The sequence below is a fragment of the Muscardinus avellanarius genome, assembly GCF_963383645.1.
Source record: "Muscardinus avellanarius genome assembly, chromosome: 12".
Classification (NCBI taxonomy): Eukaryota; Metazoa; Chordata; class Mammalia; order Rodentia; family Gliridae; genus Muscardinus; species Muscardinus avellanarius.
In genome coordinates, this window is record NC_137798.1 from 95,511,331 (window position 1) to 95,535,960 (window position 24,630).

Below are 24,630 nucleotides of genomic sequence, written 5' to 3' on the forward strand. Positions count from 1 at the left end.
CCATAAGCTAGGAACTAATTGGGATACCAGAGGGACTCTAGGATAATGGAAAAGAAATCTTAATGGAGCCAGCCAGGGAGGTGGTCTAGGGGAAGGGGAGGGCGGAGAGTGAGGTTCACTGAAGGAATTACCACCATCGGCTATGTGTACACATGTGAAAATACCAATGTCAATCTCTACATGTGAAAATATCAATGTCAATCTGTACGGGGAAGGGAGAGATGTGGAAGTGGAAGGAAAGGGAAAGATGGGGGGAACTAAGATCTGTGTACATGTATGTCACTGTCAACATGATTTACATTATGAGAGACTATAATGCATCAATAAAAGCATAAAGAAAAAAGGAAGAAATGCTGTCTCTACTGCCTTCAGCCTTCTCTGCAGATGGAAGCGTCTACAATCTCCCTGCACCATTCGGTACCTGCGCCATAGTCAGAGGACAAGCAGAGAAATGCCCATCAGACTGATGGGATAAAAAAAGACATCAGTTGTTCTAGAAAGCAATTCGGCAGTACAATCTCACAAAAGCTTTAAAATGCACCGATCCAAAGCTGCATTTCTCAAAATGTACACTAAAAAAATAATCTGTACTCAAGAAAAAAGTCCATGTCTTGGGATATCATGACAATACCCTTGGTGATTTTGAAAAGTTGAAACTACTGAAAGTTCAACAATAAATGACTAAAAAAAAAATTTCTTCTTTGGTGATACTAGGGATTGAACCCAGGGTCATTCTACCTCTAAGCTATACCCCCAGCCCTATTTTTTATACTTTATTTTGAAAAAGGGTCTCACCAAATTGTGGAGGGCCTCACTAAGTAGCTGAGGCTGGCCACCAGCCTGTGATCCTCCTGTCTCAGCCTAAGTACTAGGATCACAAATGTGCAGGGCTGGGTTAAAGGAATTATGACAAATCCAAATAACAGTACAGTATGTAGCCATAAAATGATATTACAGAAATACATGGCTTAATGTATACTGACACTCATGTTACCAAGGGATGGAAAAAGGTTACAAAACAACATTAATAGTACAATCTTAGCCAGGCATGGTGACATATGCTTCCCAGTGCTTGAGAAGCTAAGACAGGAGGATCTCACAGGTTCGAAGCCAGCCTCAGCCTCTTAGTGAGTCTCTCAGCAACTTAATGAGACCCTGTTTCCAAATAAAATAGAAAATAAGTCTGGGAGTGTAGCCTGAAGGTAAAAAGCCTCTGGGTTCCATCCCTAGCACCACACACACACAAAAGTATAATCTTATTTTTGCTTTTAAAAAGATATTTACAGCCAGGCGTGGTGGTGCATGCTTGTAATCCCCGGGCTTGGAAGGTGGAGACAGGAGGATGGCGCAGGTTCGAAGCCAGCCTTGTGGGCTTAAGAGACCCTGTTTCCAAATAAAATATAAAATAGGTCTGGGAGTGTAGCCCGGAGGTAGAAGGCCCTTGGGTTCTATCCCCAGTACCACCAAATTAAAAAAAAAAAAGAAAGAAAAGATATTTACAGCAAAAATGGTGGCACAAGTTATAATCCCAGTACTTGGGAGGCTGAGACAGGAGGCTCAGCCCCAGCTACTTAGTGAGGCCCTGTGTCAAAAAATAAAGAGTAAAGCCGGGCATGGTGGCGCACGCTTGTAATCCCCGCACTTGGGAGGCAGAGACAGGAGGATCGAAGCCAGCCGTGCGCGCTGGTTTAGGAGACCCTGTTTCCAAATAAAAATGTAAAAATAGGTCTGGGAGTGTAGCCCGGAGGTAGAAGGGCTTCCAGGAACCCCAGTACCACCAAAAAAAAAAAAAAAAAGAGTAAAAAATAGAGCTAAGAGTGTAGCTCAGAAGTAGAATTTCCCTGGGTTCAATTTTCAGTACTCCAAACAAACAAACAAACAAACAAACAAACAAGCAAACAAAGGAAACAAAGATATATACACACAAATACAAATGTATAACAAGGCATCAAAAAAAAAAAAAAATCTTGGGTGGGTGGGAACTGCTTTGGTTTGTGTGTGTGATTTTCCTGAAGTGAAAAGTATGGTGATTTTATCATAAAATCATTAAAATTTAAAAAAAAAATGAATAAAAACTTTTTATTAAGAGAAGTAAAAAATTAAAAATTCTTAAGCAGAGACGTGATTACTCAAAAGAGCACTGACCGAGCGTTCTTCTTCATGCTGGCCTGTCTTCATTTTGGTGTTTCCTTTACTCCTGCCTGCCTAACACCCACACCTAGGTCGACTATAGATCATTTGATGAAAAACAAAATCATACAAATTAGGTCTCTGGGAGTTAAACGAAGGCAATTAAATCAGTCAGAATTTCAGACTATTCTCCTAAGATGACAAGTGACAAATCTAAAATGATAGTGAAGAGGCAAAGATTTTGAATATCAGTCACCAAATAGTGTGTAAAATGTGTGGACATACACTGTGTGTGTGTGTGTGTGTGTGTGTGTGTGTGTGTGTGTGTGTGTGTGTGCACGTGCGCACGTGTGTGAGACCTGGGGCACGTTTTTAAATCTCGTTACCCTCAGTTTCTTCATATGTAAAATACAGACAATAAGCTAACATATGAAAGTACTCAGTCTACAGAAGTGCCTAAAGTTAATGCAAAGAAAAAAAGAAAAAATTACCTTGCATTTTCCATTGCATTAGAGGATGAAACTAGCTTTTCCTCCAGTGCAGTGACTTTCTTTTTCAGTTTAGCCTCTCTATCTTCTGCAGTCAAAATTTCCCGGGTATAAGAATCTTCTGTTTCTATAAGATGGTTACGCAATCTCTCGAGCTCCTGGTTTAACCGTAATTCTTTGTCACGTAAGTGTTGAACCTAGGTAGAGGACATTTATTTTTTTCTAAATAATGTTTCTTCCCTTTGCCTCCACAAACCACTTTATAAGATCTTTTTCCCATTATTGAAGTTTATTATTGTACACTAATGTCTCATATTGTAAGATGTATTTATGCTAGGAAAAAATTTTCCTGACATCATATTGAATATTCATTTAATAGCTTTATTAAAAACTGTAAGGTTTCATTGGGTGTGGCTATAATAAAAAGTGAAATTATACAAAAGCACTAGGTTCTTTGTGACAGATTGCTTCTTCAGTAAACTCATTTTTTTTTCTTTTTTCTTTTTTCTTTTGGCAGTATTGGGGGTGGAACCCAGGGACATTCTATCTCTGAGCTACACTCGCAGGCCTATTTTTTATTCTTTATTTCAAAACAGGGTCTCATTGAGTTGCAAAGGGCCTCACTAAGTAGCTGAGGCTGTCCTTGAACCCTGATCCTCCTGTCTCAGCCTCCCTGGGATTACAAGTGCACACCACCACCAGGCCCGGTGCCATTGTTTTATGGGCGAGAATTTTTTTTAATATCTAAGCTATGCCATGGCTTTTAATTTTGAAACTGAAATATAATGCACCCTGGGATATCAAAATCCTACTCTTGCACATCAGAGGAAGACTAAGAAAAATCAACAATGACATAAGTTTACTTTACTTGGTAGGCTTTCCAGTTATCTTAGAAATTATTAAATTGGCGGTTTGACTCAGTTCTTTTAAAGTGAAAGTATACCTCATTCTGCAGGACACTGTTTTCCATTTGTTTTTGTTTCAGAGCCAACATGACTTGATCTCTCTCCTGTTGAAACATAACTGTCTTCTCCTGCATTGATTCAACTGCATTTAAAAGCTGATTTAACTCCCCAGCCTTGCCCTTTTGGAAAGAAATAACTTTAAAGAAAAATACATTTTAAAAGAGACATTTTCTTCAATAAATAATAAATTAAAAAACAAAGTTAACCATGTCAAAGTCAACAAATCCAAGAGAAGGCTGAGAATCTGTCAATCTAGAGGACCCTAAGGAGATAGGACATCTAAAGGGGGTATCTGAGACAGGAAAAAGACACTTGGCAAAGAATTCAAATAAAGTATGAATTTAGTTAACAGTAATGCCTCAGTACCAATTCATTAGCGGTAACAAATGCACTATAGTAAGATGTTAATAATAAAGGAAACTAGATATGAGTACATGAGGACTCTACTATCTTTTTAACTATTATTAACTATTATTGAGATGTTGCTAATAATGGAAGTTAGGTATGAGTGTATGAGAACTCTGCTGTCTTTGCAACTTTTCTACAAATCTAAAAGCATTCTAAAAGAAAACGTTTATTATAAATATTTCAAAAGAATTCCTAAAGTAAAAATCTCTCCAAGTTTCCTCTATACAGCAGTGTTCATAGACCCCCAAATCACCAATGAAATGTTTCTTCCTGTGTGTGTGTGTGTATGCATACAAGTGTCCATAAGTGGCACCCAGACCTGTTAGAGAAAGTAATGGTGTCAAGTATCTGGCAAAAGAGAAAGGGAATTCATTTTATGTGTGCAGCCTATTTTATTTTATTTTAGTACTGGGGATTGAACCCAGGGGCATTCTGCATCAGAGCTACACACCCTTTTCTCTTTTGAACAGAGGTCTTGCTAAATGGCTGAGGCTGGTCTCAAACCTGTAATCCTCCTGCCTGGGCTTCTTAAGTACTGGGATCATAGGTATGCATTACTGCACTGAGTGGTACAGACTGCTTTAAAAGAACATTTTGGCAACAATTTAGTGAAAACAACTCTTAAGAGTGATATTTTGCTAGTCAGAAGAAAAAAGTACTCCTGATTGCTTTCCATACAAGTTCAATATACCAACAGCAGAAAAAAGATAACCCTTCACTCTAACAGTAGGACTATGAATTTTAGATGATAGCTTGAATTCTAAAAAGCACACACACACACACACACACACACACACACACACACACACACAGAGTCAAGGCAGTCTACAGACAAGTCCACTTTCTGTTACATATATGCATGTCAAATAAAACCTATAGTTTAGTATTATTTTACATGTTTATGTCAACTTCATTTTTTTAAGAATACATAAGCCAGGCATAGTGACATGTCCTGTAGTACCAACTACTTGGGAGACTAAGCAGGGTCCAGGAGGTGAGGGCCAGTGCCACGGCCCGCTTTCCTTGATGTCTGTGTGTGCCCTCATGCATGACTGACGTGGCACCTCAAGGAGGAGCCCCGAGGGAGCGTTGACTTTGGCCAAAGTACTCCCCCACTCTTAGATATTCTTTCATAACTACTATTCTTTTGGTAATGATTCTTTTAACTTTCCACATGAATTGCTCCAGTGATGTAAGATCAGGACTGTGGGAGAAACTGAGCCCGTGGAAAATAAATCTTCTAGTAATTTGTCTAAGCCTCTAAACGCCCTCGGCTTTGCTCAAAGATGTAAATCTAGTCAGAATTCAGATACTGTGGAAGCATTCCTGCTACAGCAATTACAAATGCAGAATTCCTCCCTATATTTGACCTTCATTCTAATCATTACAATAGAGCCAAGGGCTAGGAGGAATCTTGACCTTTGCACCTAGTGATAGGACTGCCTGGAGACAGGGCGACACTACCTGGTTAAAATAGTTATGACAGAACAAAAGACATATAATAAAAACTTCATGTTTTTTGGGCCCTGTCTCCTAAAATATATTTTAAGTGTTTAATAGGGTGAAGTGTTCAGACAGCAGATGGTATTGCAGACAAAATCCAGCAAACATTCATCGAAATCCTCTAAATCATCATAAATGTACACGGATTTCCCTACGCCAACTACATGTATGAAAGCTGGAATCTCGGACTTTGTCCCCATTCAACTCAAAGGAGGTTGCTAGATAGAGAAGGACATCGGACTAAGCCCTAGGAATAAAAGGTTCCGAAAGGGTTAAAGAAAACTCTTAAAAACTGAATTCTTCAAGTGACTTTGGGTGTGACTTTTGTTCTTTTGGAATTTGCCCGCTAAAAACCTCTGCAGCTGCAAGGCCAAGGCAAGGCCAAAGGGGCTGACTTAAAACACCAAGACCCACCTGCAGGGTCATGGAACTGATTTCAATCACAAAGACCTGTGATGTCACAGGCCTTACTTTTGTCTTGTTCAGGGTTGGTGATTTACACGTACATTTCACTGTTGTTTTTTGGGTGTTTGCACCTTTCTACTAGGGAATCACGGGGAAATAGGGAAATATAAAAAATCTTGTGTCTAGAATAAAGTGGTAAATTGCATAAGAGGCATTTGTCCGTGTCAATCAATTCAGATTTTTTCCCGAAGAGGAATCTCCACTTTTAGCGCCGTGAACAGGAACTTAAAGGAGTTTATTTCATAAAAGGGAAAAAATCGCTGCAGATAAGTGGCTGCAGAACTACAACCGAACCTTTGCCCACCTTTCTGAGAAAAACTCGGTCCTGAATGGACTCAGTGGCCATATTCAGTGCTGGATTTATTATTCCCGATTGAGCCAGTCTGTCGCAGGCCAGCCTGGGCAACATAGCAAAACCCCAATTCTTGAAAACAAGGGATGGGCTGGGAACGGAGTTCCATACTTGTAATCCTAGTACTTTGGTGGCTGAGACAGGATGATCTCAAGGTTCACAGCCAGCCTCAGCAACTTAGTGAGCCCTTGTTTCAAAATACAAATAAAATAGGGCTAGCGTATACCTCAGCGGTAGAACGTCCCTAGTTCAATCCTCAGTAACTAACACACAACTCCCCCCAACACACACACTCACACACAGAGTGATGTTGGGTATGGTGGTGCAAGCCTTTAATCTCACTATTTGGAAAGTACTAAGGCAGGAAGATCACAACACAACTTCAGCACAACTTGTTGAGATGGTTTCAAAATAAGAAAATAAATAGGGCAGGGGGTATAGCTCACAGGCAGAAAGCCTCTGGCTCAATCCCCAGTAACAAACAAATAGGGCGAAAAAGAATCTATAATGCATCTCCCAAGATAAATTACTGAAACCAAAATGTAAACCAGTATATTTCCTTTTGTCTCGAACCCACTCTTGGATACAGAGGCCAATATTTCCCAAATAGTTTTTCATATATTTTTTATATTTTTTCCCAAATAGTTTTTCATATTTTTTTATATTAAAGAGAAAAGGCATATGCTTGATAATTAAATAATTTGAAGATCTTATGATAACTTATCTGTCTTCCTAAATAAACATATTATTTATGATATTCAAAATACAGTCTAAAATATATCCCTTATCTGAAATGTTTGGGACCAAAATGCTTTTTTTTTTTTTTTTTTTTTTAACAGGTCTAGGGATGGAACCCAGGGGCATTCGATCTCTGAGCTACACCTCCTGCCCTATTTTTTATTCTTTATTTTGAAACCAGGTCTCACTGAGTTGTAAAGGGCTTCACTAAGTAGCTGATGCTGCCCGCGAACTGTGATCCTCTGGTCTCAGCCTCCTAAATGCTGGGATTATAAGTGTGTACCCGGTCCAAAGTGCATTTTCAATTTCATATTTTTTAATTTTTATTTTATTTTATTTTGGTAGTACTGGGGTTCCTGGAAGCCCTTCTACCTCCGGGCCACACTCCCAGACCTATTTTATTTTTGGAAACAGGGTCTCTTAAGCCAGCGAAGCTGGCTTCAAACCTGCGCAATCCTCCTATCTCTGCCTCCCAAGCGTGGGGATTATAAGAGTGTACTACCACGCCCAGCTCAATTTCAGACTTTATAAAATTTTAGAATATTTCCATAGAATCTATCATGTTGGTATTAAAAAAGTTTTAAATTTTTTTCTTTCCTACATTTGAGCTACACCTCCAGCCCTGTTTTTTATTCTTTATTTTGAAACAGGGTCTCATGAAGTTGCAGAGAGTCTATGTACCTGAGGCTGGCTGTGAACCTGTGATCCTCCTGTCTCAGCCTCCCAAGTACTGGGATTACATGAGTGTACCACCACGGCCAGCCAAAACATTCTGAATTTTGGACTTTTGGGATTATGCATGTTTGACCTGTATAACCTACTGGTACTTTTTAAATCACATAAAGAAACAGAAGAAACTCATTAATTTATACTACTCTCACAGTTCAGTATTTTAAAACTAAATTAGGGAAGCTCCCTAAAAGGTAAGAAAATCTGTACACTTTAGATTTGTAAACATCAATGAAATAGAGCTAAATGACACCAAACACCAAAACTGGAAAAAAAATATATAAATATACATATATAGAGAGATATTACAACAGAACTTCATTGTTCTACATTCTTCTCTTACATTTTTACAACCATAAGACACGACACCCACTGCTGGTTAATGAACAGTGGGGAGCTCTAACCTGAAGCGTTTCTTTCACACCAGCTACAGACCAATACCATCAAAACTAAGAGTTATCTCTGGAAGACCTCAACAATGACAATCAGCCTATCACTTATCAGATAATCTAAGACTCTAAGAACTTAACTGCAAAAGAAGTTAAATCATTTTGCATCTTGTGCCTGGCAGTGTGTCAATATTTAAGAAGCATCTTATGAACATTCCACTGTTCTATCACCTCTTTTCTGAATTTCTACCATAAGTATAGAAATCACAGGAAAAAGGCGCCAACAAGCCAGCTCTACATAGCACCTATCATGTGCCATCTATCACATATGATGCAACAGATTTCCAGTAATTCTTATTAAAATGAGTATGTAAAATATTTATTAAAACAAATGTATTAGTTTAGCTTAAAATGAGCATGCAGAACTTTGAATATCAAACAACTGATACTTTCCATTTTAACCTCTACGGGACCTCCATTTGAGGGTTGAATAAACAAGCCATTAAGATCAGAACACACCCAGGGTTCCAACCTATGACAGAGCTAGGATTAGAAAACTTATAGACACCTGCTATGTTTACAGTACTACTTATGCGCCACCACGCCTGGCCAGCATTCTTTTTTTAACAGAGCTTCACACGAAATAAGGGTAATTTGTTTCCTTACACTTCTTTTCAGTTACACACACACACACACACACACACACACACACACTTACTGTGTTACATGTAAAAATATTTCTTACTAAAGATCATAGTCAAAGATGTCCAGTGTATTTCATGGGGCTTCCCTTTCATATGAAAGTCTAAAATGTTAACCATTACTAGCAGTTACTAAAATATACCTAAAATTTGGCTAAAGTGATTCCCTCTCATAACTCACTTCTACTTTCTAAAGAAAATAGTTATTAAATCCTCCTTTTCTACTTATCAGGATATTATAAATCAATATACTACTAAAATATTTTGAAGTATATAATAATTTGAAGGAGAAACTTCCAGATACCTCTAAGGAAAGTTTCTTTAGGTAAAACACAATCCTTTGAATATTTCTTACATGAATAAACTCATAGTCCTCTTCAAAGACCACATCAATAAAGTAACTAATGAACTAAAACCCTTCACCCCAACATACCTGCTCCTTTTCTTTCAGCAGCTGCTCGCAGGCAAGAGCCTTCTCCTTCATCGAATGGCATTCAAACTCCTTTTCTCGCAGCATCATAGAAAACTTCATGTTAGTCTCTTGTAATGCTTGATATTCTGTTTCCTTTCCCCTGGACTTTTCTAGTATTTTTTCATTTTCCCCTTTTAGTTTAGAAATGTCCATTTCTAAGATTAATGTTCTCTCCTTCAGGTTTGTTACTGCCTGCCTCAAAAGCTCATTTTCATTCACTTTGTTAGTGAAGTTTTCATTTGAAGAAAGTAGCTGATCACTTTTGGCTTTGATTAAGAGGTCTTTTTCCTTAAGTAAGTTTTGTAGAACATCTTGTCTCTCCTTTAGCTGCTTAATTTCTGAATCCGTTTGTTCATGTTCTTTTCTCTCTAGCTCTGAGGTGGCAGCAAGTGAATCTGACAGCCTGTGATTATTTTCCTGGAGAGTTCTAATTGTGGCATCTTTTTCCTGCAGTGATTTTCTTAACTCTTCCACCTCTTGTTGAAGAAACTGAGAAGACTCACTTGGCACAGCAGACTTACCTGCTCTAGGAGACTCTGCCGAATGGGAGGTGCATGATGAGCCAGAAGAGAGCTGGGGTGAAATGATATCAAGTTTTCCTAAAAGAAGATCCTTGGTACTGCAAAGCTGCCCTATGCTGTGCTGAACTTGTGCTAATTCCTGTCCAAAATTTTTGAGTTTGGTTTCATTTTGCTCATAACTTTGTATGAGGCCAGTGTAGTCCACTTGCAATTTAGAATTATTATCACTGTCAACCAAAACCTGTGCCTGAAGCTGATGGAGCTCTTCCTGAAGCTGGGCTGACTCGTGCTGCATATTTTGGACTGTGGTCATCACCTGCTGCTTCCACTCTTCCATTTTCTTTACTTGCTGTTTTAATTTATCACGTTCCTGTAGGAGCTCCTCAAACTGATTACTATTAACACCTCCAGCCTCGTTACCAGTGTTGGAAGTCTGTAAAACAGACAGCAAAGTCTGACATTTCTGACTTAGTGCATCTATTTCGATGTCTTTTTCTCGGATGATCCGTGACAAATTCTGAATAGTTTCTCTAAACATATCTTGGCCACTGCTTTCAAATCCACTGGATAATTTTTTATTTTCCTCCTGTAGCTTAATGAGGGCTGCTTCTTTGGCAGCAACTATATCTATCATTCTGTGATACTCTGTTTTTAGTTGGCTATTCTCCCTTGTCTTCTCATTCAAAACAGCTAATACACTTTCCTTTTCCATAGCGTAGGCCTGCACTTGCTGTTGAAGGTAAACAACATCCTGTGTATAGGATGCTGAAGAAATTCTAGCATGAAGAGCCTGTATCTCCAAGTTTTTCTGCTGGATGATCTGTGTGAGTTTGCCCACCTCATCTTTGGACAGCTGATCAATCTGTTTAGTTAAAGATATATTCTTTTCATTTAGAAGTTTAATTTCCAGCTCTCGTTCTTTTATTCCTCTCACTAATCTCTCAGTTTCAGCTTTAGATAAGTCATGTTTTTCACTTCCATTTTCTATATGAAGGCTCTGAACTTTTGTTTCTTGAAAAATATTAGAATTCTCTGTTTGAATGTCCTGTCTTTCTTCGTGCAACTGGGCTTTTATTTGTTCAATGTTTTTTTGCAAATTCTTAATTTCCTCATCTTTCTCTAAAATGAGCCTGGTATGTGTGATGTTGATTTGCTCATACTGGTATTTAAACTCATCCATTTCCTTCTTCTGCTCCTGTAAAGACTGAAGTAGCTGCATCTTACTCTGGTTTTGATCTTCGATTACTTTCTGATGATGCTTAACCTCCTCTTCGAGGTGACCCTTGATCCTATTCAGGTGAGACACCTCAGACTCTAGTTCTGTGATACTGTCAAGGGTTTTAGGCTCAGCCACGGGCAAAGCTCGACTCTGCTGTTCTCTGAGTCGTTCCAGTTCTTCTTGGAGGTGATTGTTTTCTTCTTTCATGGAGCCAAGATTTCTGTCCTTTTCCTCTATGGTCTGCTTTAAAGTTTCATTTGTTCTTAAGGCCTGAGACCATTTATCTAATTCTTCCTGCAACTCTGAACTTTTTTCTTTGAGTTTTTCAATACAAATATCTTTCTCATGTACAAGTTGTGTCAACTGTTTCTGTTCCTCTAAATTAGATGCTAACATTTCCTTAGTTTCCTCATGATCGGAAGCCATTTGCTCAATACTCTTCTTGAGTCTTTCTATTTCAAAGTCTTTCTCTTGACTGAGTTCAATTAAATGCTCATGTTCCAGCTGTAAAGCAGAGGTATTCACATTACGAGCATCTGACAGCTCCTCAATGGTTTGCTTATACTTGTCTGCATGTTCCAACAGCCTCTTTTCTGCCTGACACAATTTTGCTTCTATCTGTTCTTTCTCTCGTTTAAGAGTCTCTATAATACTGTTTTTTTCCAGAGAAATTTGACTGTTACCAGCAACAGATTCTTCCAACTGATGTCTTACGTCTTCACATTCTAAGCCCAAATTTTCATTTTCTACTTTGAGATCAAAAGCAACTTTCTTTAAATTTTCATTGAGCTGTTCTACTTCTGAAAGATTTTGCTTTAAGTTTCTAACTTCATTTTCTTTTTCTTTAAGTAAATCATCCTTAAGATTACTGTCAGAGTCTTGAGTAAGAGAATGAGTTAATTCATTCCTGACTCGAGAAAGCTCCTCTTCATTTTGCCTGATACGTTCCTTAAGTTCCAGGTTTTCCTTCTGTATGTTTAAATTATCTTTTTGTGATTTGCTCAGTTGATCCACTAAATCATCTACCTGATCTTCAAGCTCCTGCTTGGTTAAATGCAAGTCACTGAGGACCAGCTCTCTTTGAGTTAACTTTTCTTTCTGCGCATCCAACTCTTTAGTGATATTCATTTTATCATCCTCAAGTTGAAGAACTTTTTTTTTTTCATCATCTAGATCTTGTTTCAATTTCCTGATGACATTATCTCCTTCGCTTTGCTGTTTTGATAGCTGATCTTTTATCAAAATTACGTGCTGGAACAAAAATTAGTATGGTAACTTTATAACATTTTCTCATTTTAGTGCCTAATGAAAAATTTGTAAAGTATCATACATAATAGAAGATATTTTTACTTTTTAAAAATTTTTTATTGGTGCCTTATAGTCATACATCATATTGGGGTAATTTTTACTCTTTCTTAAAAATAATTTTTATACTAATATTCCCTACAAAATTATTTATAAATTTCTTATATTAAGTCCATATTATCACTTAAAGGCTTAGGATTTAAAACTAAAGGAGGTAAACTATGCGTAGTGGTGCATGATTGTAATCCCAGCATTTGGGAGCCTGGAACAGGAGGATTGTGGTTCAAGGACACCCTCCACTACTTAGTGAAGCCCTTTGCAATTCAGTGAGACCCTGTTTCAAAATAAAGAATAGCCGGGCGTGGTGGCACACGCTTGTAATCCCAGCATTCGGAAGGCTGAGACCTGGAGGATTGTGGTTCGCGGAAAGCCTCAGCTACTTAGTGAGGCCCTATGCAACTCAGTGAGACCCAGTTTCAAAATAAAGAATAAAAAATAGGGCAGGGGGTGTAGCTCGGAGGTCAAATGCCCCTGGGTTCCATCTCCAGACCAGAAAAAAAAAAAAAAAAAAAAAAAGAATAAAAATTATTGAGCTGGGGGTGGGTGTAGTTCGGAGGTAGAATGCCCCTGGGTTCCATCCCCAGTACCACCAAGGGAAAAAAAAAAAAAAAAAAAATTAGTTGGGTGGCGCACACTTGTAATTCTAGTACTTGGGAGCTGAGAAAGAAGGACTGCACAGGTTTGAAGACAGCCTCAACTACTTAGTGAGGCTCTCAGCAACTTAGTGAGAGCTTGTTTCCAAATAAAAAATATAAAATAGGTTTGGGAGTACAGCCCAGAAGTAGAAAGCCCCTGGGTTCCATCCCTAGTACCACAAAAAAAAAAAAAAAAAAAACACCACTAAAGAAGGTAAATGATGTACTTTGTGTAGTTTTACCTATTAAGGGCTACAGCAAGAGTTAAACTACTGCCCACTGGCAAATCAGGTCGTGCTTATTTGCATACACATCACAACAGCAGAGTCCAGCACATGCAGCTGAGATGATACAGCTTGTAGAGCCAACATTATTTTACTAACTGGCTCTCTGCAGAAAAAGTTTGTTAGTTTGTATGAACATTAATAAGCTAAAATATCAATGAAATCACAAAACTAACTTTCACTCATCATTTCTGCATGTTCACCGAGCACTCGGTCTACTAAGCATAACGTGCTACTTTGGACCTGTTATCTTTAAGGCAGTTTTGTTACCTTTGTAGCTTCTTGGTTCTGTTTGTCCAGTTCTTCTAACTCGGCTATTAGCATTTCCTTTTCATTAATACTCTGAGTCAGTTCTTGTTCCTTTGCCTCCAAGTGAAATCTTAGGTCTTGTAACTCTAAATTCAAATTCATGTCTCCTGTAGCTGTGCTTCTGATCACCTCATATTCGTCGCTCAATTTTGAGAGTGATACCTGAAGTTCTTCCTTAAATGATAAAGGGAGGAAGCGATACATATGGTCAACTAAGGAAAAGACACCAAAATATTGGACAAGCATATCACACACAAGAAACAAAGTTTGATCTATTTGAAATGTTCTGTACTGGAAACATTATTGAACAATGCCATAATAATGATAGAGAAAATTCAACAAGCCAGTCTTTGTCCACATGCAATTTTACTTGCAGCTTCAAGCAAAATATGTCTATACCCCTAGATGTATTTTGAGGATGTGACAACTTTACCTTGTAGCTCACTTCTTCACACGAGACCTCCCCAGTGGGGACTCCCTGGCCCACTCCCACCGCGGCTTCCCCAGCCCCACACCCCACGCCCCACCAGACCTTATGAAAGCTCCACACCGCCTGGCTCTTTTCACCTCCACTCCCCAGCGACAGGTCCCCAACAGCCAGACTAAAGAAACACAAAAACTCAATACTCCTACTCTCTAAGGTCTTTCCTAATTAGAAAATAAAAGGCTTCTTTCGACTCATTAACTAATTACCTTATTAGTTACTTCTGTCAGAATATGGAATCTTTCTTGGCCCAAGGAAGTATCTACATTTCTTCCTTTACCTTCTGAGCAGACTTAAACCTGACATTCCCAAACATGAATCTATATATGCTCTTGATAGTCTATTACCTGGCATTTAATGTTCAACATTATTTCAACATCTGATTATGTTTGTTATCACAAACATAACACTGTATATTGCTATAAAGCCTTCATTTGTAGAGTTTTAAAAATCAAACTTTTATGGAATCTAAAGTAAATAAAAATTCAAATTCCTATTGCTTTATAAGAGACCAAGAAAAGCTATTAGGACATTTTTATCACAGTTCTCATTTCTTTTCAATTCAAAAGTTAATTCCAAAATATAGTTAGAAGATGGAAACAGCATTCTCTTAAGTCTTTCTAAAAGTTATTTGTTCATTTAAGAGAATCACAAACTTTCTTTTTTCAGGTGGACCTTAAGGAACAGACATATTGTGGCATTCTTAGCCATTATAGAGACCTATGACAGACACAGGGAAGAGTTACAGTGGACTCCTACACATCAAAGAAAGGAAACAGCTATGAGGAAAAGCCACAGAATCCAAGAGTATGCGAAACTGCAGGCCCTACCCAGTATGTGTGGAGGTCTGCAAATACAAAGCACATGTAGGCCAGTTAGACAAAGAACAGTATACAGCAGAAACAGAGTGGTGGCAAGGATCCCAGGATGTAGAGGACAGTGTAAACAGCTATGAACTTCCCCATATGAGAATGCTGATTACAACCCCGTTGAGAGACACTGCATATATACTGATGTGGAAAGGTGCTAAAAATGTTAAGGTATGTAAGAACGGCGTAGGTATACTGACGTGTTTTTTAAAAATAAGCCAGCTGTGGTGGCACACACCTATAATTTCACTACTTAGGAGGCTGAGACAGGAGGATTAAAGGTTCAATGAGAGCCTCAGAAATTTAGTGAGACCTTCAGCAACTTAGCAAAACCCTGCTTTATTTTTTATTTTTTTGTGGTACTGGGGATTGAACCCAGGGGCATTCTACCTCCGAGCTACACCCCCAGCCCTATTTTTTTATTCTTTATTTTGACACAGGGTCATACCAAGTTGCAGAGGGCCTCACTCAGTAGTTGAGACTGGCTGGGAACCTGCAATTCCCCTGTCTCAGCCTTCTAAGTACTGGGATTACAAGTGTGTACCACCATGAAAAGAAGGTATGCCTGGTAAATACACACACACACACACCACACACACACACACACACACACACACACTCCACACAGATATATAAGCTCAGTGTGATGGTGCCATTTGTAATACCAGTACTTGGGAGGCTGAAACAGGAGGATCTTATGTTCAAGGCCAGCCTTAGCCACTTATCAAGACCCTCAGCAACTTAGTGAGACTGTTTCAAATGAAAACATAAACTGTGTATGGTGGCACACACTTGTAATCTCAGCATTTGGGAGGCTAAGACAGGAGGATCATGGTTTTGCAGTCAGCCTCAGGTACTTAGTGAGACCCTTTGCAACCCAGTGAGACCCTGTTTAAAAATAAAGAATAAAAAATAAGGCTGGTGGTGTTGCTTGGAGGTGGAATGCCCCTGGGTTCCATCCTCAGTACTGCAATAAATAAATAAATAAATAAATAAATAAATAAATAAATAGGCTGGAAGTGTAGCTCAGTGGCAGAATGCTTCTAGGTTAAAGCCCAGAAAAACAATAAGAAAGCTCTCTGTGTGAGTGTATGTACATACATATATATGCACTGATCTAATCTGGCAAGAGATGCTAACTGGGTTACAAAGACTGCCTGTGGGGAAGAGGCCAGGCGACAGAAGTGCAAAGGATTCTCCACTTGTACTACCTGAAGTGCTAGCGCTTCCGTATGAATTACTGAGTACATGGATCAGCAAATATGCACGGCTTTTAAACAATTAAGAATTTAAACTGAGTTGAAACACTGGCTTTTAACTTAATGCCAGCGTTCAACTGTCCTATACTTAAACACCTGTTGGAGAGAAGGAATTATCCCTAAGTAGTATGAACATAAAAATACCTTTCTCCATACTTAACTTTGACACAAAGAATCTTATCCCATCCTTGCTGCCAACAACTACAAAAAAAAAAGACTCCATTTCTACCACTGAAATTGTTCCTTCTTAGTCCTCATCAGTAAGAAATTCCTGTCTGCAACATAGACACATGCTGACCACACGCTGAATGTATATAAGCACTATATTCACTCTAGACCTCCCCGACCCACCTGTGTACGCTGCGCTGTCAGAACTCCAGCAGAAACTAAAACAGGCTCTATCTTCTCTGCTCATACCTGTGCCTGCTGGCTTATCTCTACGCGTACTCTGGACAGCTGCATGTACACTGAACCTTGCCCGCAGCCTCACAGGCCTCAATGAGATCAGCTGTGTCCCAGGACTCCCTAGGACTGAACATTCCACTTTGATATAAACCAGCCCTCGCTGTGAACCACAGCATGCCATTGAACTCCGCCCCATTTACACAGCACCCACCTTTTCTTGACTGAATAATGCCTTCTCTTTTTCTAAAACTTGGACCTGCATTTTAAGTTTCACATTGTCTTCAGCAAGACTGTTATCCTACAAAAATGTTAAAGCAGTGTTTTCAGAAAACAAGAAATATCCAGTTTACAAAAACACAATTTTGTAAAGCTAAGCAACTGTCTCTACTCAGTATTTTAATTGTATGTAAAATTAGAAGAATGTAATCATCTAAAGCCAGTCACTCATTGTAGATATCCTTACAGAGAATTTTCTTTATTATGTTTGAAAAAATTAAAAATATATTGACAAAATAATTTGCAATGAATAGAAAAAAACTCATTGAATTTCTTAAAGAAAATAAAAATGCATTCTTCACTTCGGCATAGCATTTGCTTCCACTGTCTATACATATAACAGTCATCAAATTAATTTCTAGAGGCAGGGCATGGTGGTACCTGCCTGTAATCCCAGTATCTTTTGGGGCTGAGACAGAAGAATCACAGATTTTCTTTGGGGGGTGGTGGTACTGGGGTTCCTGGAAGCCCTTCTACCTCCGTGCTATATACTCCCAGACCTATTTTATACTTTTTTTTATTTTTGGAAACAGGGTCTCTTAAGCCAGCACGGCTGGCTTTGAACCTGAGAGATCCTCCTGTCTCTGCCTCCCAAGCGCGGGGATTACAAGCGTGCGCCACCACGCCCGGCAGAATCACAGTTTTGAGGATAGCCTCTGACTTAGTGAGAACCGGCTTCAAAATAAAAAATAAACCAGGGCTGGGGATAGAGCTCAGAGAAAGAACACTCCTGAGTCGAATACTTAGTACTATAAAAAAAAAATTTACTGAGATGAAAGTTCCTAGACTAAATTCATATTATTTTGTAAGGAAAAACGAAATAAGCAACTCTAATAAATTGAAATATTTTTTATTAGTAAATCAATGCTAAAAGTTATCTCTTATGAGTTTACCTGGTTTAAACTACTCAGTCTCATTATTTCATTTTCAGCATCTGTAAAAACAATAAATGAACCTAACATTAAAATTATAATATTTCCCATATTAAACTAAGAAATGGAATCTTAAAATAAAGCAGTCATAAGCACAATTAATAAGCATTAACAGTTCCCAGTGAAAGATATTTTTTCATTTTATATTTCTATTTTGACTATATCAAAGCTATCGTAATATAAATGCCAGTTAAAAGTCACTTTAAATCCAATTCTTTGTTGAGCATGGTGGCCCATACCTGTAATCCCAGTACTTGGGAGGCTGAGACAGGAGGATTGCAGGTTCGAAGCCAGCCTTAGCAACTTAGTGAGGTTCTCAGCAACTTAGCAAGACCTTGTTTCCAAATAAAATATAGAACAGGAGCTGGGCATGGTAGTGCATGCCTATAATCCCAGTACTTGGGAGGTTGAGACAGGAGAATCACAGGTTGGAGGCCAGCCTCAGCAATGCAGTGAGACTCTCAGCAACCTAGCCAGAACTTGTTTCAAAATAAACAATAGCGCGGGGCGTGGTGGGCACGCTTGTCATCCCAGCATTCGGGAGGCTGAGACCAGAGGATCGCGGTTCACGGACAGCCTCAGCTATTAGTGAGGCTCTTTGCAACTCAGTGAGACCCTGTATCAAAAATAAAGAAAAAAAGAAAAAAAAAAAAACAAAAAACAGGGCAGAGGGTGTAGCTCAGAGGTCGACTACCCCTGGGTTCCATCCCCAGACCTGCAAAAAAAAGCCAGGCACAGTGGCACATTCTTGTAATCCCTGTATCTGGGAGACTGAGACAGGAAGATCACAAGTTCAAATCTAGCCTAAAAAACTTTGTAAGGCCCTCCACAACTGAGTGAGAGTCTGTTTCAAAATAAAGAACAAGAGTTGGGCGTGGTGGGCGCACACCTGTCATCCCAGCATTTGGGAGGCTGACACAGAAGGAAAAGTCATGGTTTGTAGACAGCCTCAGCTAATACTTAGTGAGGCTCTTTGCAACTACTGAGACCCTGTTTCAAAATAAAAAATCAGCCGGGCGTGGTGGCGCACGCTTGTCATCCCCGCGCTTGGGAGGCGGAGACAGGAGGATCGCGCAGCTTCGAAGCCAGCCGCGCGCGCGCTGGCTTAGGAGACCCTGTTTCCAAATAAAAATGTAAAAATAGGTCTGGGAGTGTAGTCCGGAGATAGAAGGGCTTCCAGGAACCCCAGTACCACCAAAACAAAAAACAAAAAAAAAAAAAATCAAAAATAGAGTTGGAGGTATACATTGAAGATAGAATGCTCCTGGGTACCACCCCCAGTATAGCAAAAAAAAAAAAAAAAAAAAAAAAGGAAAAATAGGAATGGAGAAGGTGTAGCTCAGATGTAGAATATACCTGGGTTTAATTTAACCCACAATACTACAAAAAAGATAAATAAAAATAAAAATGAGCCAAGTGTGGTAGCGCACACTTGTAATCTCAGCATTTGGGAGGATAACGCAGACAGCCTCAGCTACTTAGTGAGGCCCTTTGCAACTCAGTGAGACCCTGTTTCAAAATAAAGGATAAAAAATAGGGCTGGGTGTGTAGCTGGGAGGTAGAATGCCCCTGGGTTCCATCCCTACTACCACTAAATAAATAAATAATAGAATAAAAAAATAAAAAAGGCTGAGGATGTAAATTGGGAGATAGAATGCCCCTGAGTTTGACCCACAGCACCACACACACACACACACATACACAAAATCCAATGAACATGCAGGAATAAATTATAATTGTATTCTGGATGAGTCCTAAATTATTGTCTTGATAAAAATAGTAACAATAGCTATATCTCAAAATGCAGGAAACGAGCTGGGTGTGGTGGCACACGCTTGTAATCCCCGTGCTTGGGAGGCTGAGACAGGAGGATCGCACAGGTTCGAAGCCAGCCTCAGCTACTTAGTGAGGCTCTCAGCAACTTAGTGAGACCCTGTTTCCAAATAAAGTATAAAATAGGTCTGGGAGTATAGCCCAGAGGTAGAAGGCCTCTGGTTTCCACCACCAATACCACCAAAAAATAAAATAAAATAAAATAAAATAAAATAAAAATACAGGAAACAGTATAAGGTCTAAAATTGAAGGAAAAAAACAACCCTGAAAAGGAATAGATGTTTAATGCTTATATCACAATACTATAATAATCTCTCAGTTGTCAAAAGTGATGTAGACATGAATAAGTTCCATATAGACCCATAAGTAAGATTCTGGAAGAGGAACACAGAAAGAGAGTACCATGAGCTCAGCGGAAGCAATTCAGTTAACATTCAATTGGGAAATACTGAGCATTACCATGAGGCCAGTACTGAACAGGACAGAAAGTTTGGTCCTTGTTCTCAAAGAGTTTACAAGTGAACACATGGCAGTAATACAATGTGAAGCAGCAAAGACAGGTTCTGTGGGAGTAAAAAGGGCAAATTCCTCCTGGGGCGATGGGAGCAAATGGCGCCAGCCCGTGCAGTGCAGACGCCTCCCAGTGGGGGTGATACCAGCACTAACGTAGTATACTAGGGGACCGCTGAAAGCAACAGAGAGGCTCCACACACTGGAGCAGCAAACGCGAAGGTGAGAGCTATGACACGACAGGTTAGCGGAGCTCCCAAGAAAGCCACGTGGCCAAGACTCGAAAGGTAGAGGGATGGGAGGAGCCGTGGGCTCAAACCACAATGGACCTGACAAGTCCAACTAAGCACGTTTAAAGCTCTAGTAACTAAGCAAGCCCCTCGGCAACTTGTTAAGGCCCTGTTACAAAACAGAAAGAGCTGGGGGTGTAGCACAGAAAGAGAATGCCCCTGAGTTTATCCCCAGTACGTACATACGCACGTATACACACACACACACACACACACACACACACACACACACACCCTCCAGCGAGCCATAAAGTAGCACACTGTATAATCCCCATAATATTTGGGAGGCTGAGGCAGGAGGATCATAGGTTCCCGGACAGCCTCAGCTACTTAGTGAGGCCCTCCGCAACTTAGCGAGACCCTTGTTTCAAAATAAAAGAAAAAAAAAATAGGACTGGGGTATAGCTTGGAGGTAAAATGCCCCTAGGTTCCATCCTCAGTAACACACACACACACACACACACACACACACACACACACACACACACGTAAAAGTAGGGAATTAATCTACTTACTCTTGCTCCAAAATAAAAACAAAAAACAAATTGAAGAAGGGCTCATGGAAACAGAGAATAAAAACAGAACACTTGTTATTTTCCTTCTTTCAGTCTCATTGTCTCCCTCTCTCAATTTCTGTGCTGAAGAATTGAACCCAGAGGCATTCTAACTCTGAGCTATGCCCCAGTGCTTTTTATTTTTTGTTTTGAAACAGGGCCTTGCTAGGTTGTTGAGAGCATCACTAAGTTGCTAAGGTTGGTTTTGAACCTGAGAGCCTCCTGCCTGTCTCCCAAATCCTGGGGTTACAAGCATGCACCACCACACCTGGCTCAGCAAGCACTTTTCTAACACTAAGGGCCACTGTTCTAAAGAGAAATTTGACCAAGTAACTCACATAACCTTGAATAGTACTATGACGACTATAAGGACGATACTATTATTTCAGCCTTATAGATGAAAAAAATTGAATCAGAGAAATGCTAACTAGCTTGTCCAAAGTCAGCTAGTCCGTGATAAAACCGGATTCCAGCTCAGTCTTGTTTTTAATCTCTACACTATTTTTCTCCATTGACAGGTGTCTCACCGTTACTATAGGCAAGATTCAATTATTGACTGAAGTAGTTCCATAGCAATAGAAATAGAAAAAGAAGGGAGGACAATGATAGCAAGTTTGTTTCTTAAGCAATAAATTCTTACAGATCACCTGATATCATAAACTTATGAAAGAGCAGAGCTCTCTGATGGAAACCAAATGATAAAGGAGTCCGGAAGCCCCCCGCACTCCTATCCTTTGCCTACGCAGCAGCTCCCAGGACTGACACAGCTGTGAGGAACCTTGGTGGGCCTCTGGACACAATTCTGAAACACCACTCACTCAGAGAGAAGGTAAGAACATGCAAGCTACAGGAGGTGCTAGGGGATGGCTTCCAGCATTCTGCTTTGAGAGACTTATAAGTGCTACCATGGTTAGGAAAGGAAGCGGAGGAGGAAATCACGATGGCTTTACTTTAAACCTAACTTTAGTTTGAAAACCCATCTGATGTAGAAAGAATTGGTCAGTCAACCAGACCAGGTGCTCAGAAAAACAGCTGGGCCAGGGATACAGATGTGGGGGTCACAAGCACACAGGGCTGGCCAGAACAATCCTCAGTATCAAAAAAAAAAAAAAAAAAAAAAAAAAAGCTAAATAAGTGAAGTAGGAGTTTACACTGTGAGAAGAGGACAGAGTCCAAAATAAAACATATCTTTTCAGCTAAAGAGCTCCCATTATTTTTTCCTGGTGTGAATACTGGTGTTTGGTCCAGTTCATTTAATACGTATTTCTGAAACTACAGAATAGCTGGGTATGGTAGCAAACACTAGTAATGCCAGAAGCTGAGAAGCTGAGACAGGAGGATCATAGCTTCATGGCCGGCCTTGGCTACTTAGTGAGACAGGGTTTCAAAATAAAAGAATAGCTGGATGTGGTGGCACACGCTTGTAATCCCAGCATTCGGGAGGCTGGGACAGGAGGATCGCGGGTTCGTGGCCAGCCTCAGCTACTTAGTGAGGCCCTCTGCAACTTAGTGAGACCCTGTTTCAAAATAAAGAATAAGAAAGAAAAAAATTAGGGCAGGGGGTGTAGCTCGGAGGTCGAATGCCCCTAGGTTCCACCCCCAGACCCGCAAAAAAAAAAAAAAAAAAAGAATAAGGCTGGGATGTAGCTCAGAGGTAGATGCCCCTGATTTCAACCCCCAGTACTGCAAAATATAAATAAATAAATAATAAAATTTGACCAGAATACTGGCATAGTAAATAAATATCAACATAAGCATAAGAAATATGGCTTTTATCAAGTAGACCTCTGCTCTGATGAAAGAAATCATTTCAAAAGATAATAGTTTTTTTGAAGATGGAATTCTCCAAACAGAAGGTCTAGGCCTTGATGAGTTACAGAAAATATTCAGTTATGTACAGATTAAAGGAAATAGACCAATACCTCCCCACAATAATGACTACATAAATAAACATTTCTTAGACATCTCTATGACTTCTGTATTCATATTTAAAGAAAAAGGAAGGAAGGTTGAGACACCGAGCCATACTGAGCCCTTTTTAGTAGAAAATTCTTTTTTGTGATCTACTATGGCCCTGAGTCCAAAGCAAATAATTCTACTCAAATTACAGTGCCACTTCCACAAACACTCCATTTTCATGAAGTATTCAATTATTCAATGTTTGGCTCTAAAAACAGCATGTAATGAAACAGTAATCAAAATTGAGTTTCAAACACTTCATACCAGACAGTGCTTGCTGCAGTCTCAACACTTCTTCCGCTGATGAACTCCGTGGAAGAATCCTCTCAGTTTCTGCCACAGGCTCACTCTGCTTCAGAGCGGAAAGCTGCAACTTACTGCATTCCAGTTTCAAGCTTTCACAGCGTTCTATTACTTGTCTCTTTTCCACACTTAGCTGTTCTTGTTCTCTTTTCAAAACCTCTCTCTCATTTTCCACAGCAGATAATTTTTTGTTTATGTCTTCTATTTTACCCTCAAGTTCTTCAATGTTTTTTGTAGACGCTGCTTTTTCATTTTGTAGAACCAAAATAGTTTTTTGCATCTCACTGATTTTAGAATAATCAGTTCCTGTAACTCCTGAGCCACCTAAAACATAAAATCAAAGACTTCAATGTTAAATATCAAGAAAAAAGTTTATTATATATGACTAAAAGAGAAGAGAGTTCAAAACTTGGAAAATTTTTTATAAAGTTAAATTATAATAAAATAAGCACTTTGGAAATAAAAAGTTAGAGAAATATTACTTGAATCAACTACTAAGAAGAATACACATCTGAAATTATCTTGAACCATTTATTAACATATAGGCAGTGGTAAGGATTTCCTCAATAAAACCCCAAAAGTTTAGGAAATAAAACTGAAAATCAATAAATGGGATGGCATCAAATTAAAAAGCATCTGGGCAGTAAAGAAAACAAGAGGCTTGAAGAGAGCCTACAAAATTGGGAGCCAAACTTTGTCACCTACCTCTGATAAAGGACTAATATCTAGAATATACAAAAAACTTAACACTGGCTGGGTGTGGTGGCATATGTCTGTAATCCCAGTACTTAGGAGGCTGAGACAGGAGGATCAAAGACTCAAGGCCAGTCTTAGCAACTTTGCAAGGTCCTCAACTATTTAGTGAGACCCTGTTTCAAAATAAAAAGTAATCCAGGCGTAGTGGCACACACTTGTAATCGCAGTACTTGGGAGGCTGAGACAGGAGGATTGCACGGGTTCAAAGCCAGCCTCAGCTACTTAGTGAGGCTCTCAGCAACTTAGTGAGACTCTTGTTTCCAAATAAAATATAAAATAAGTCTGGGAGTGTAGCCCAGAGGTAGAGGGCCCTGGGTTCCATTCCACACAAAATAAAAATAAAAGCTGGGTGTGTTCGTGCATGTCTGCAATCCTAGTGCTTGGGAAGAAAATCACAGGTCTGAGGCCAGCCTCAGCAATGTAGCAAGGCTTGCACCAACCTAGTGAGATCCTGTTTTGAAACAAAAAAATTAAAATAGGACTTAGAAGGTAGCTCAGAAGGAGAATGCATCTGGATTCAATCCTCA

At 39.4% G+C, this 24,630-nt stretch overlaps 1 protein-coding gene across 2 annotated transcripts in view; it reads right to left on the reverse strand.

The window, feature by feature from the left end:
- Window positions 1–24,630, reverse strand: part of TRIP11 (thyroid hormone receptor interactor 11) — a gene marked incomplete at both ends in the record, with an annotated part of 78,603 nt that overhangs the window by 32,227 nt on the left and 21,746 nt on the right. For both annotated transcript variants that reach the window (XM_080707345.1, XM_080707344.1), the window contains 7 exons: window positions 2,622–2,815; window positions 3,562–3,702; window positions 9,302–12,331; window positions 13,635–13,847; window positions 16,902–16,988; window positions 17,860–17,900; window positions 23,309–23,671. In XM_080707345.1, coding sequence (XP_080563471.1) covers window positions 2,622–2,815; window positions 3,562–3,702; window positions 9,302–12,331; window positions 13,635–13,847; window positions 16,902–16,988; window positions 17,860–17,900; window positions 23,309–23,671 — 4,069 coding nt within the window. The remainder of the gene's footprint in view (window positions 1–2,621; window positions 2,816–3,561; window positions 3,703–9,301; window positions 12,332–13,634; window positions 13,848–16,901; window positions 16,989–17,859; window positions 17,901–23,308; window positions 23,672–24,630) is intronic.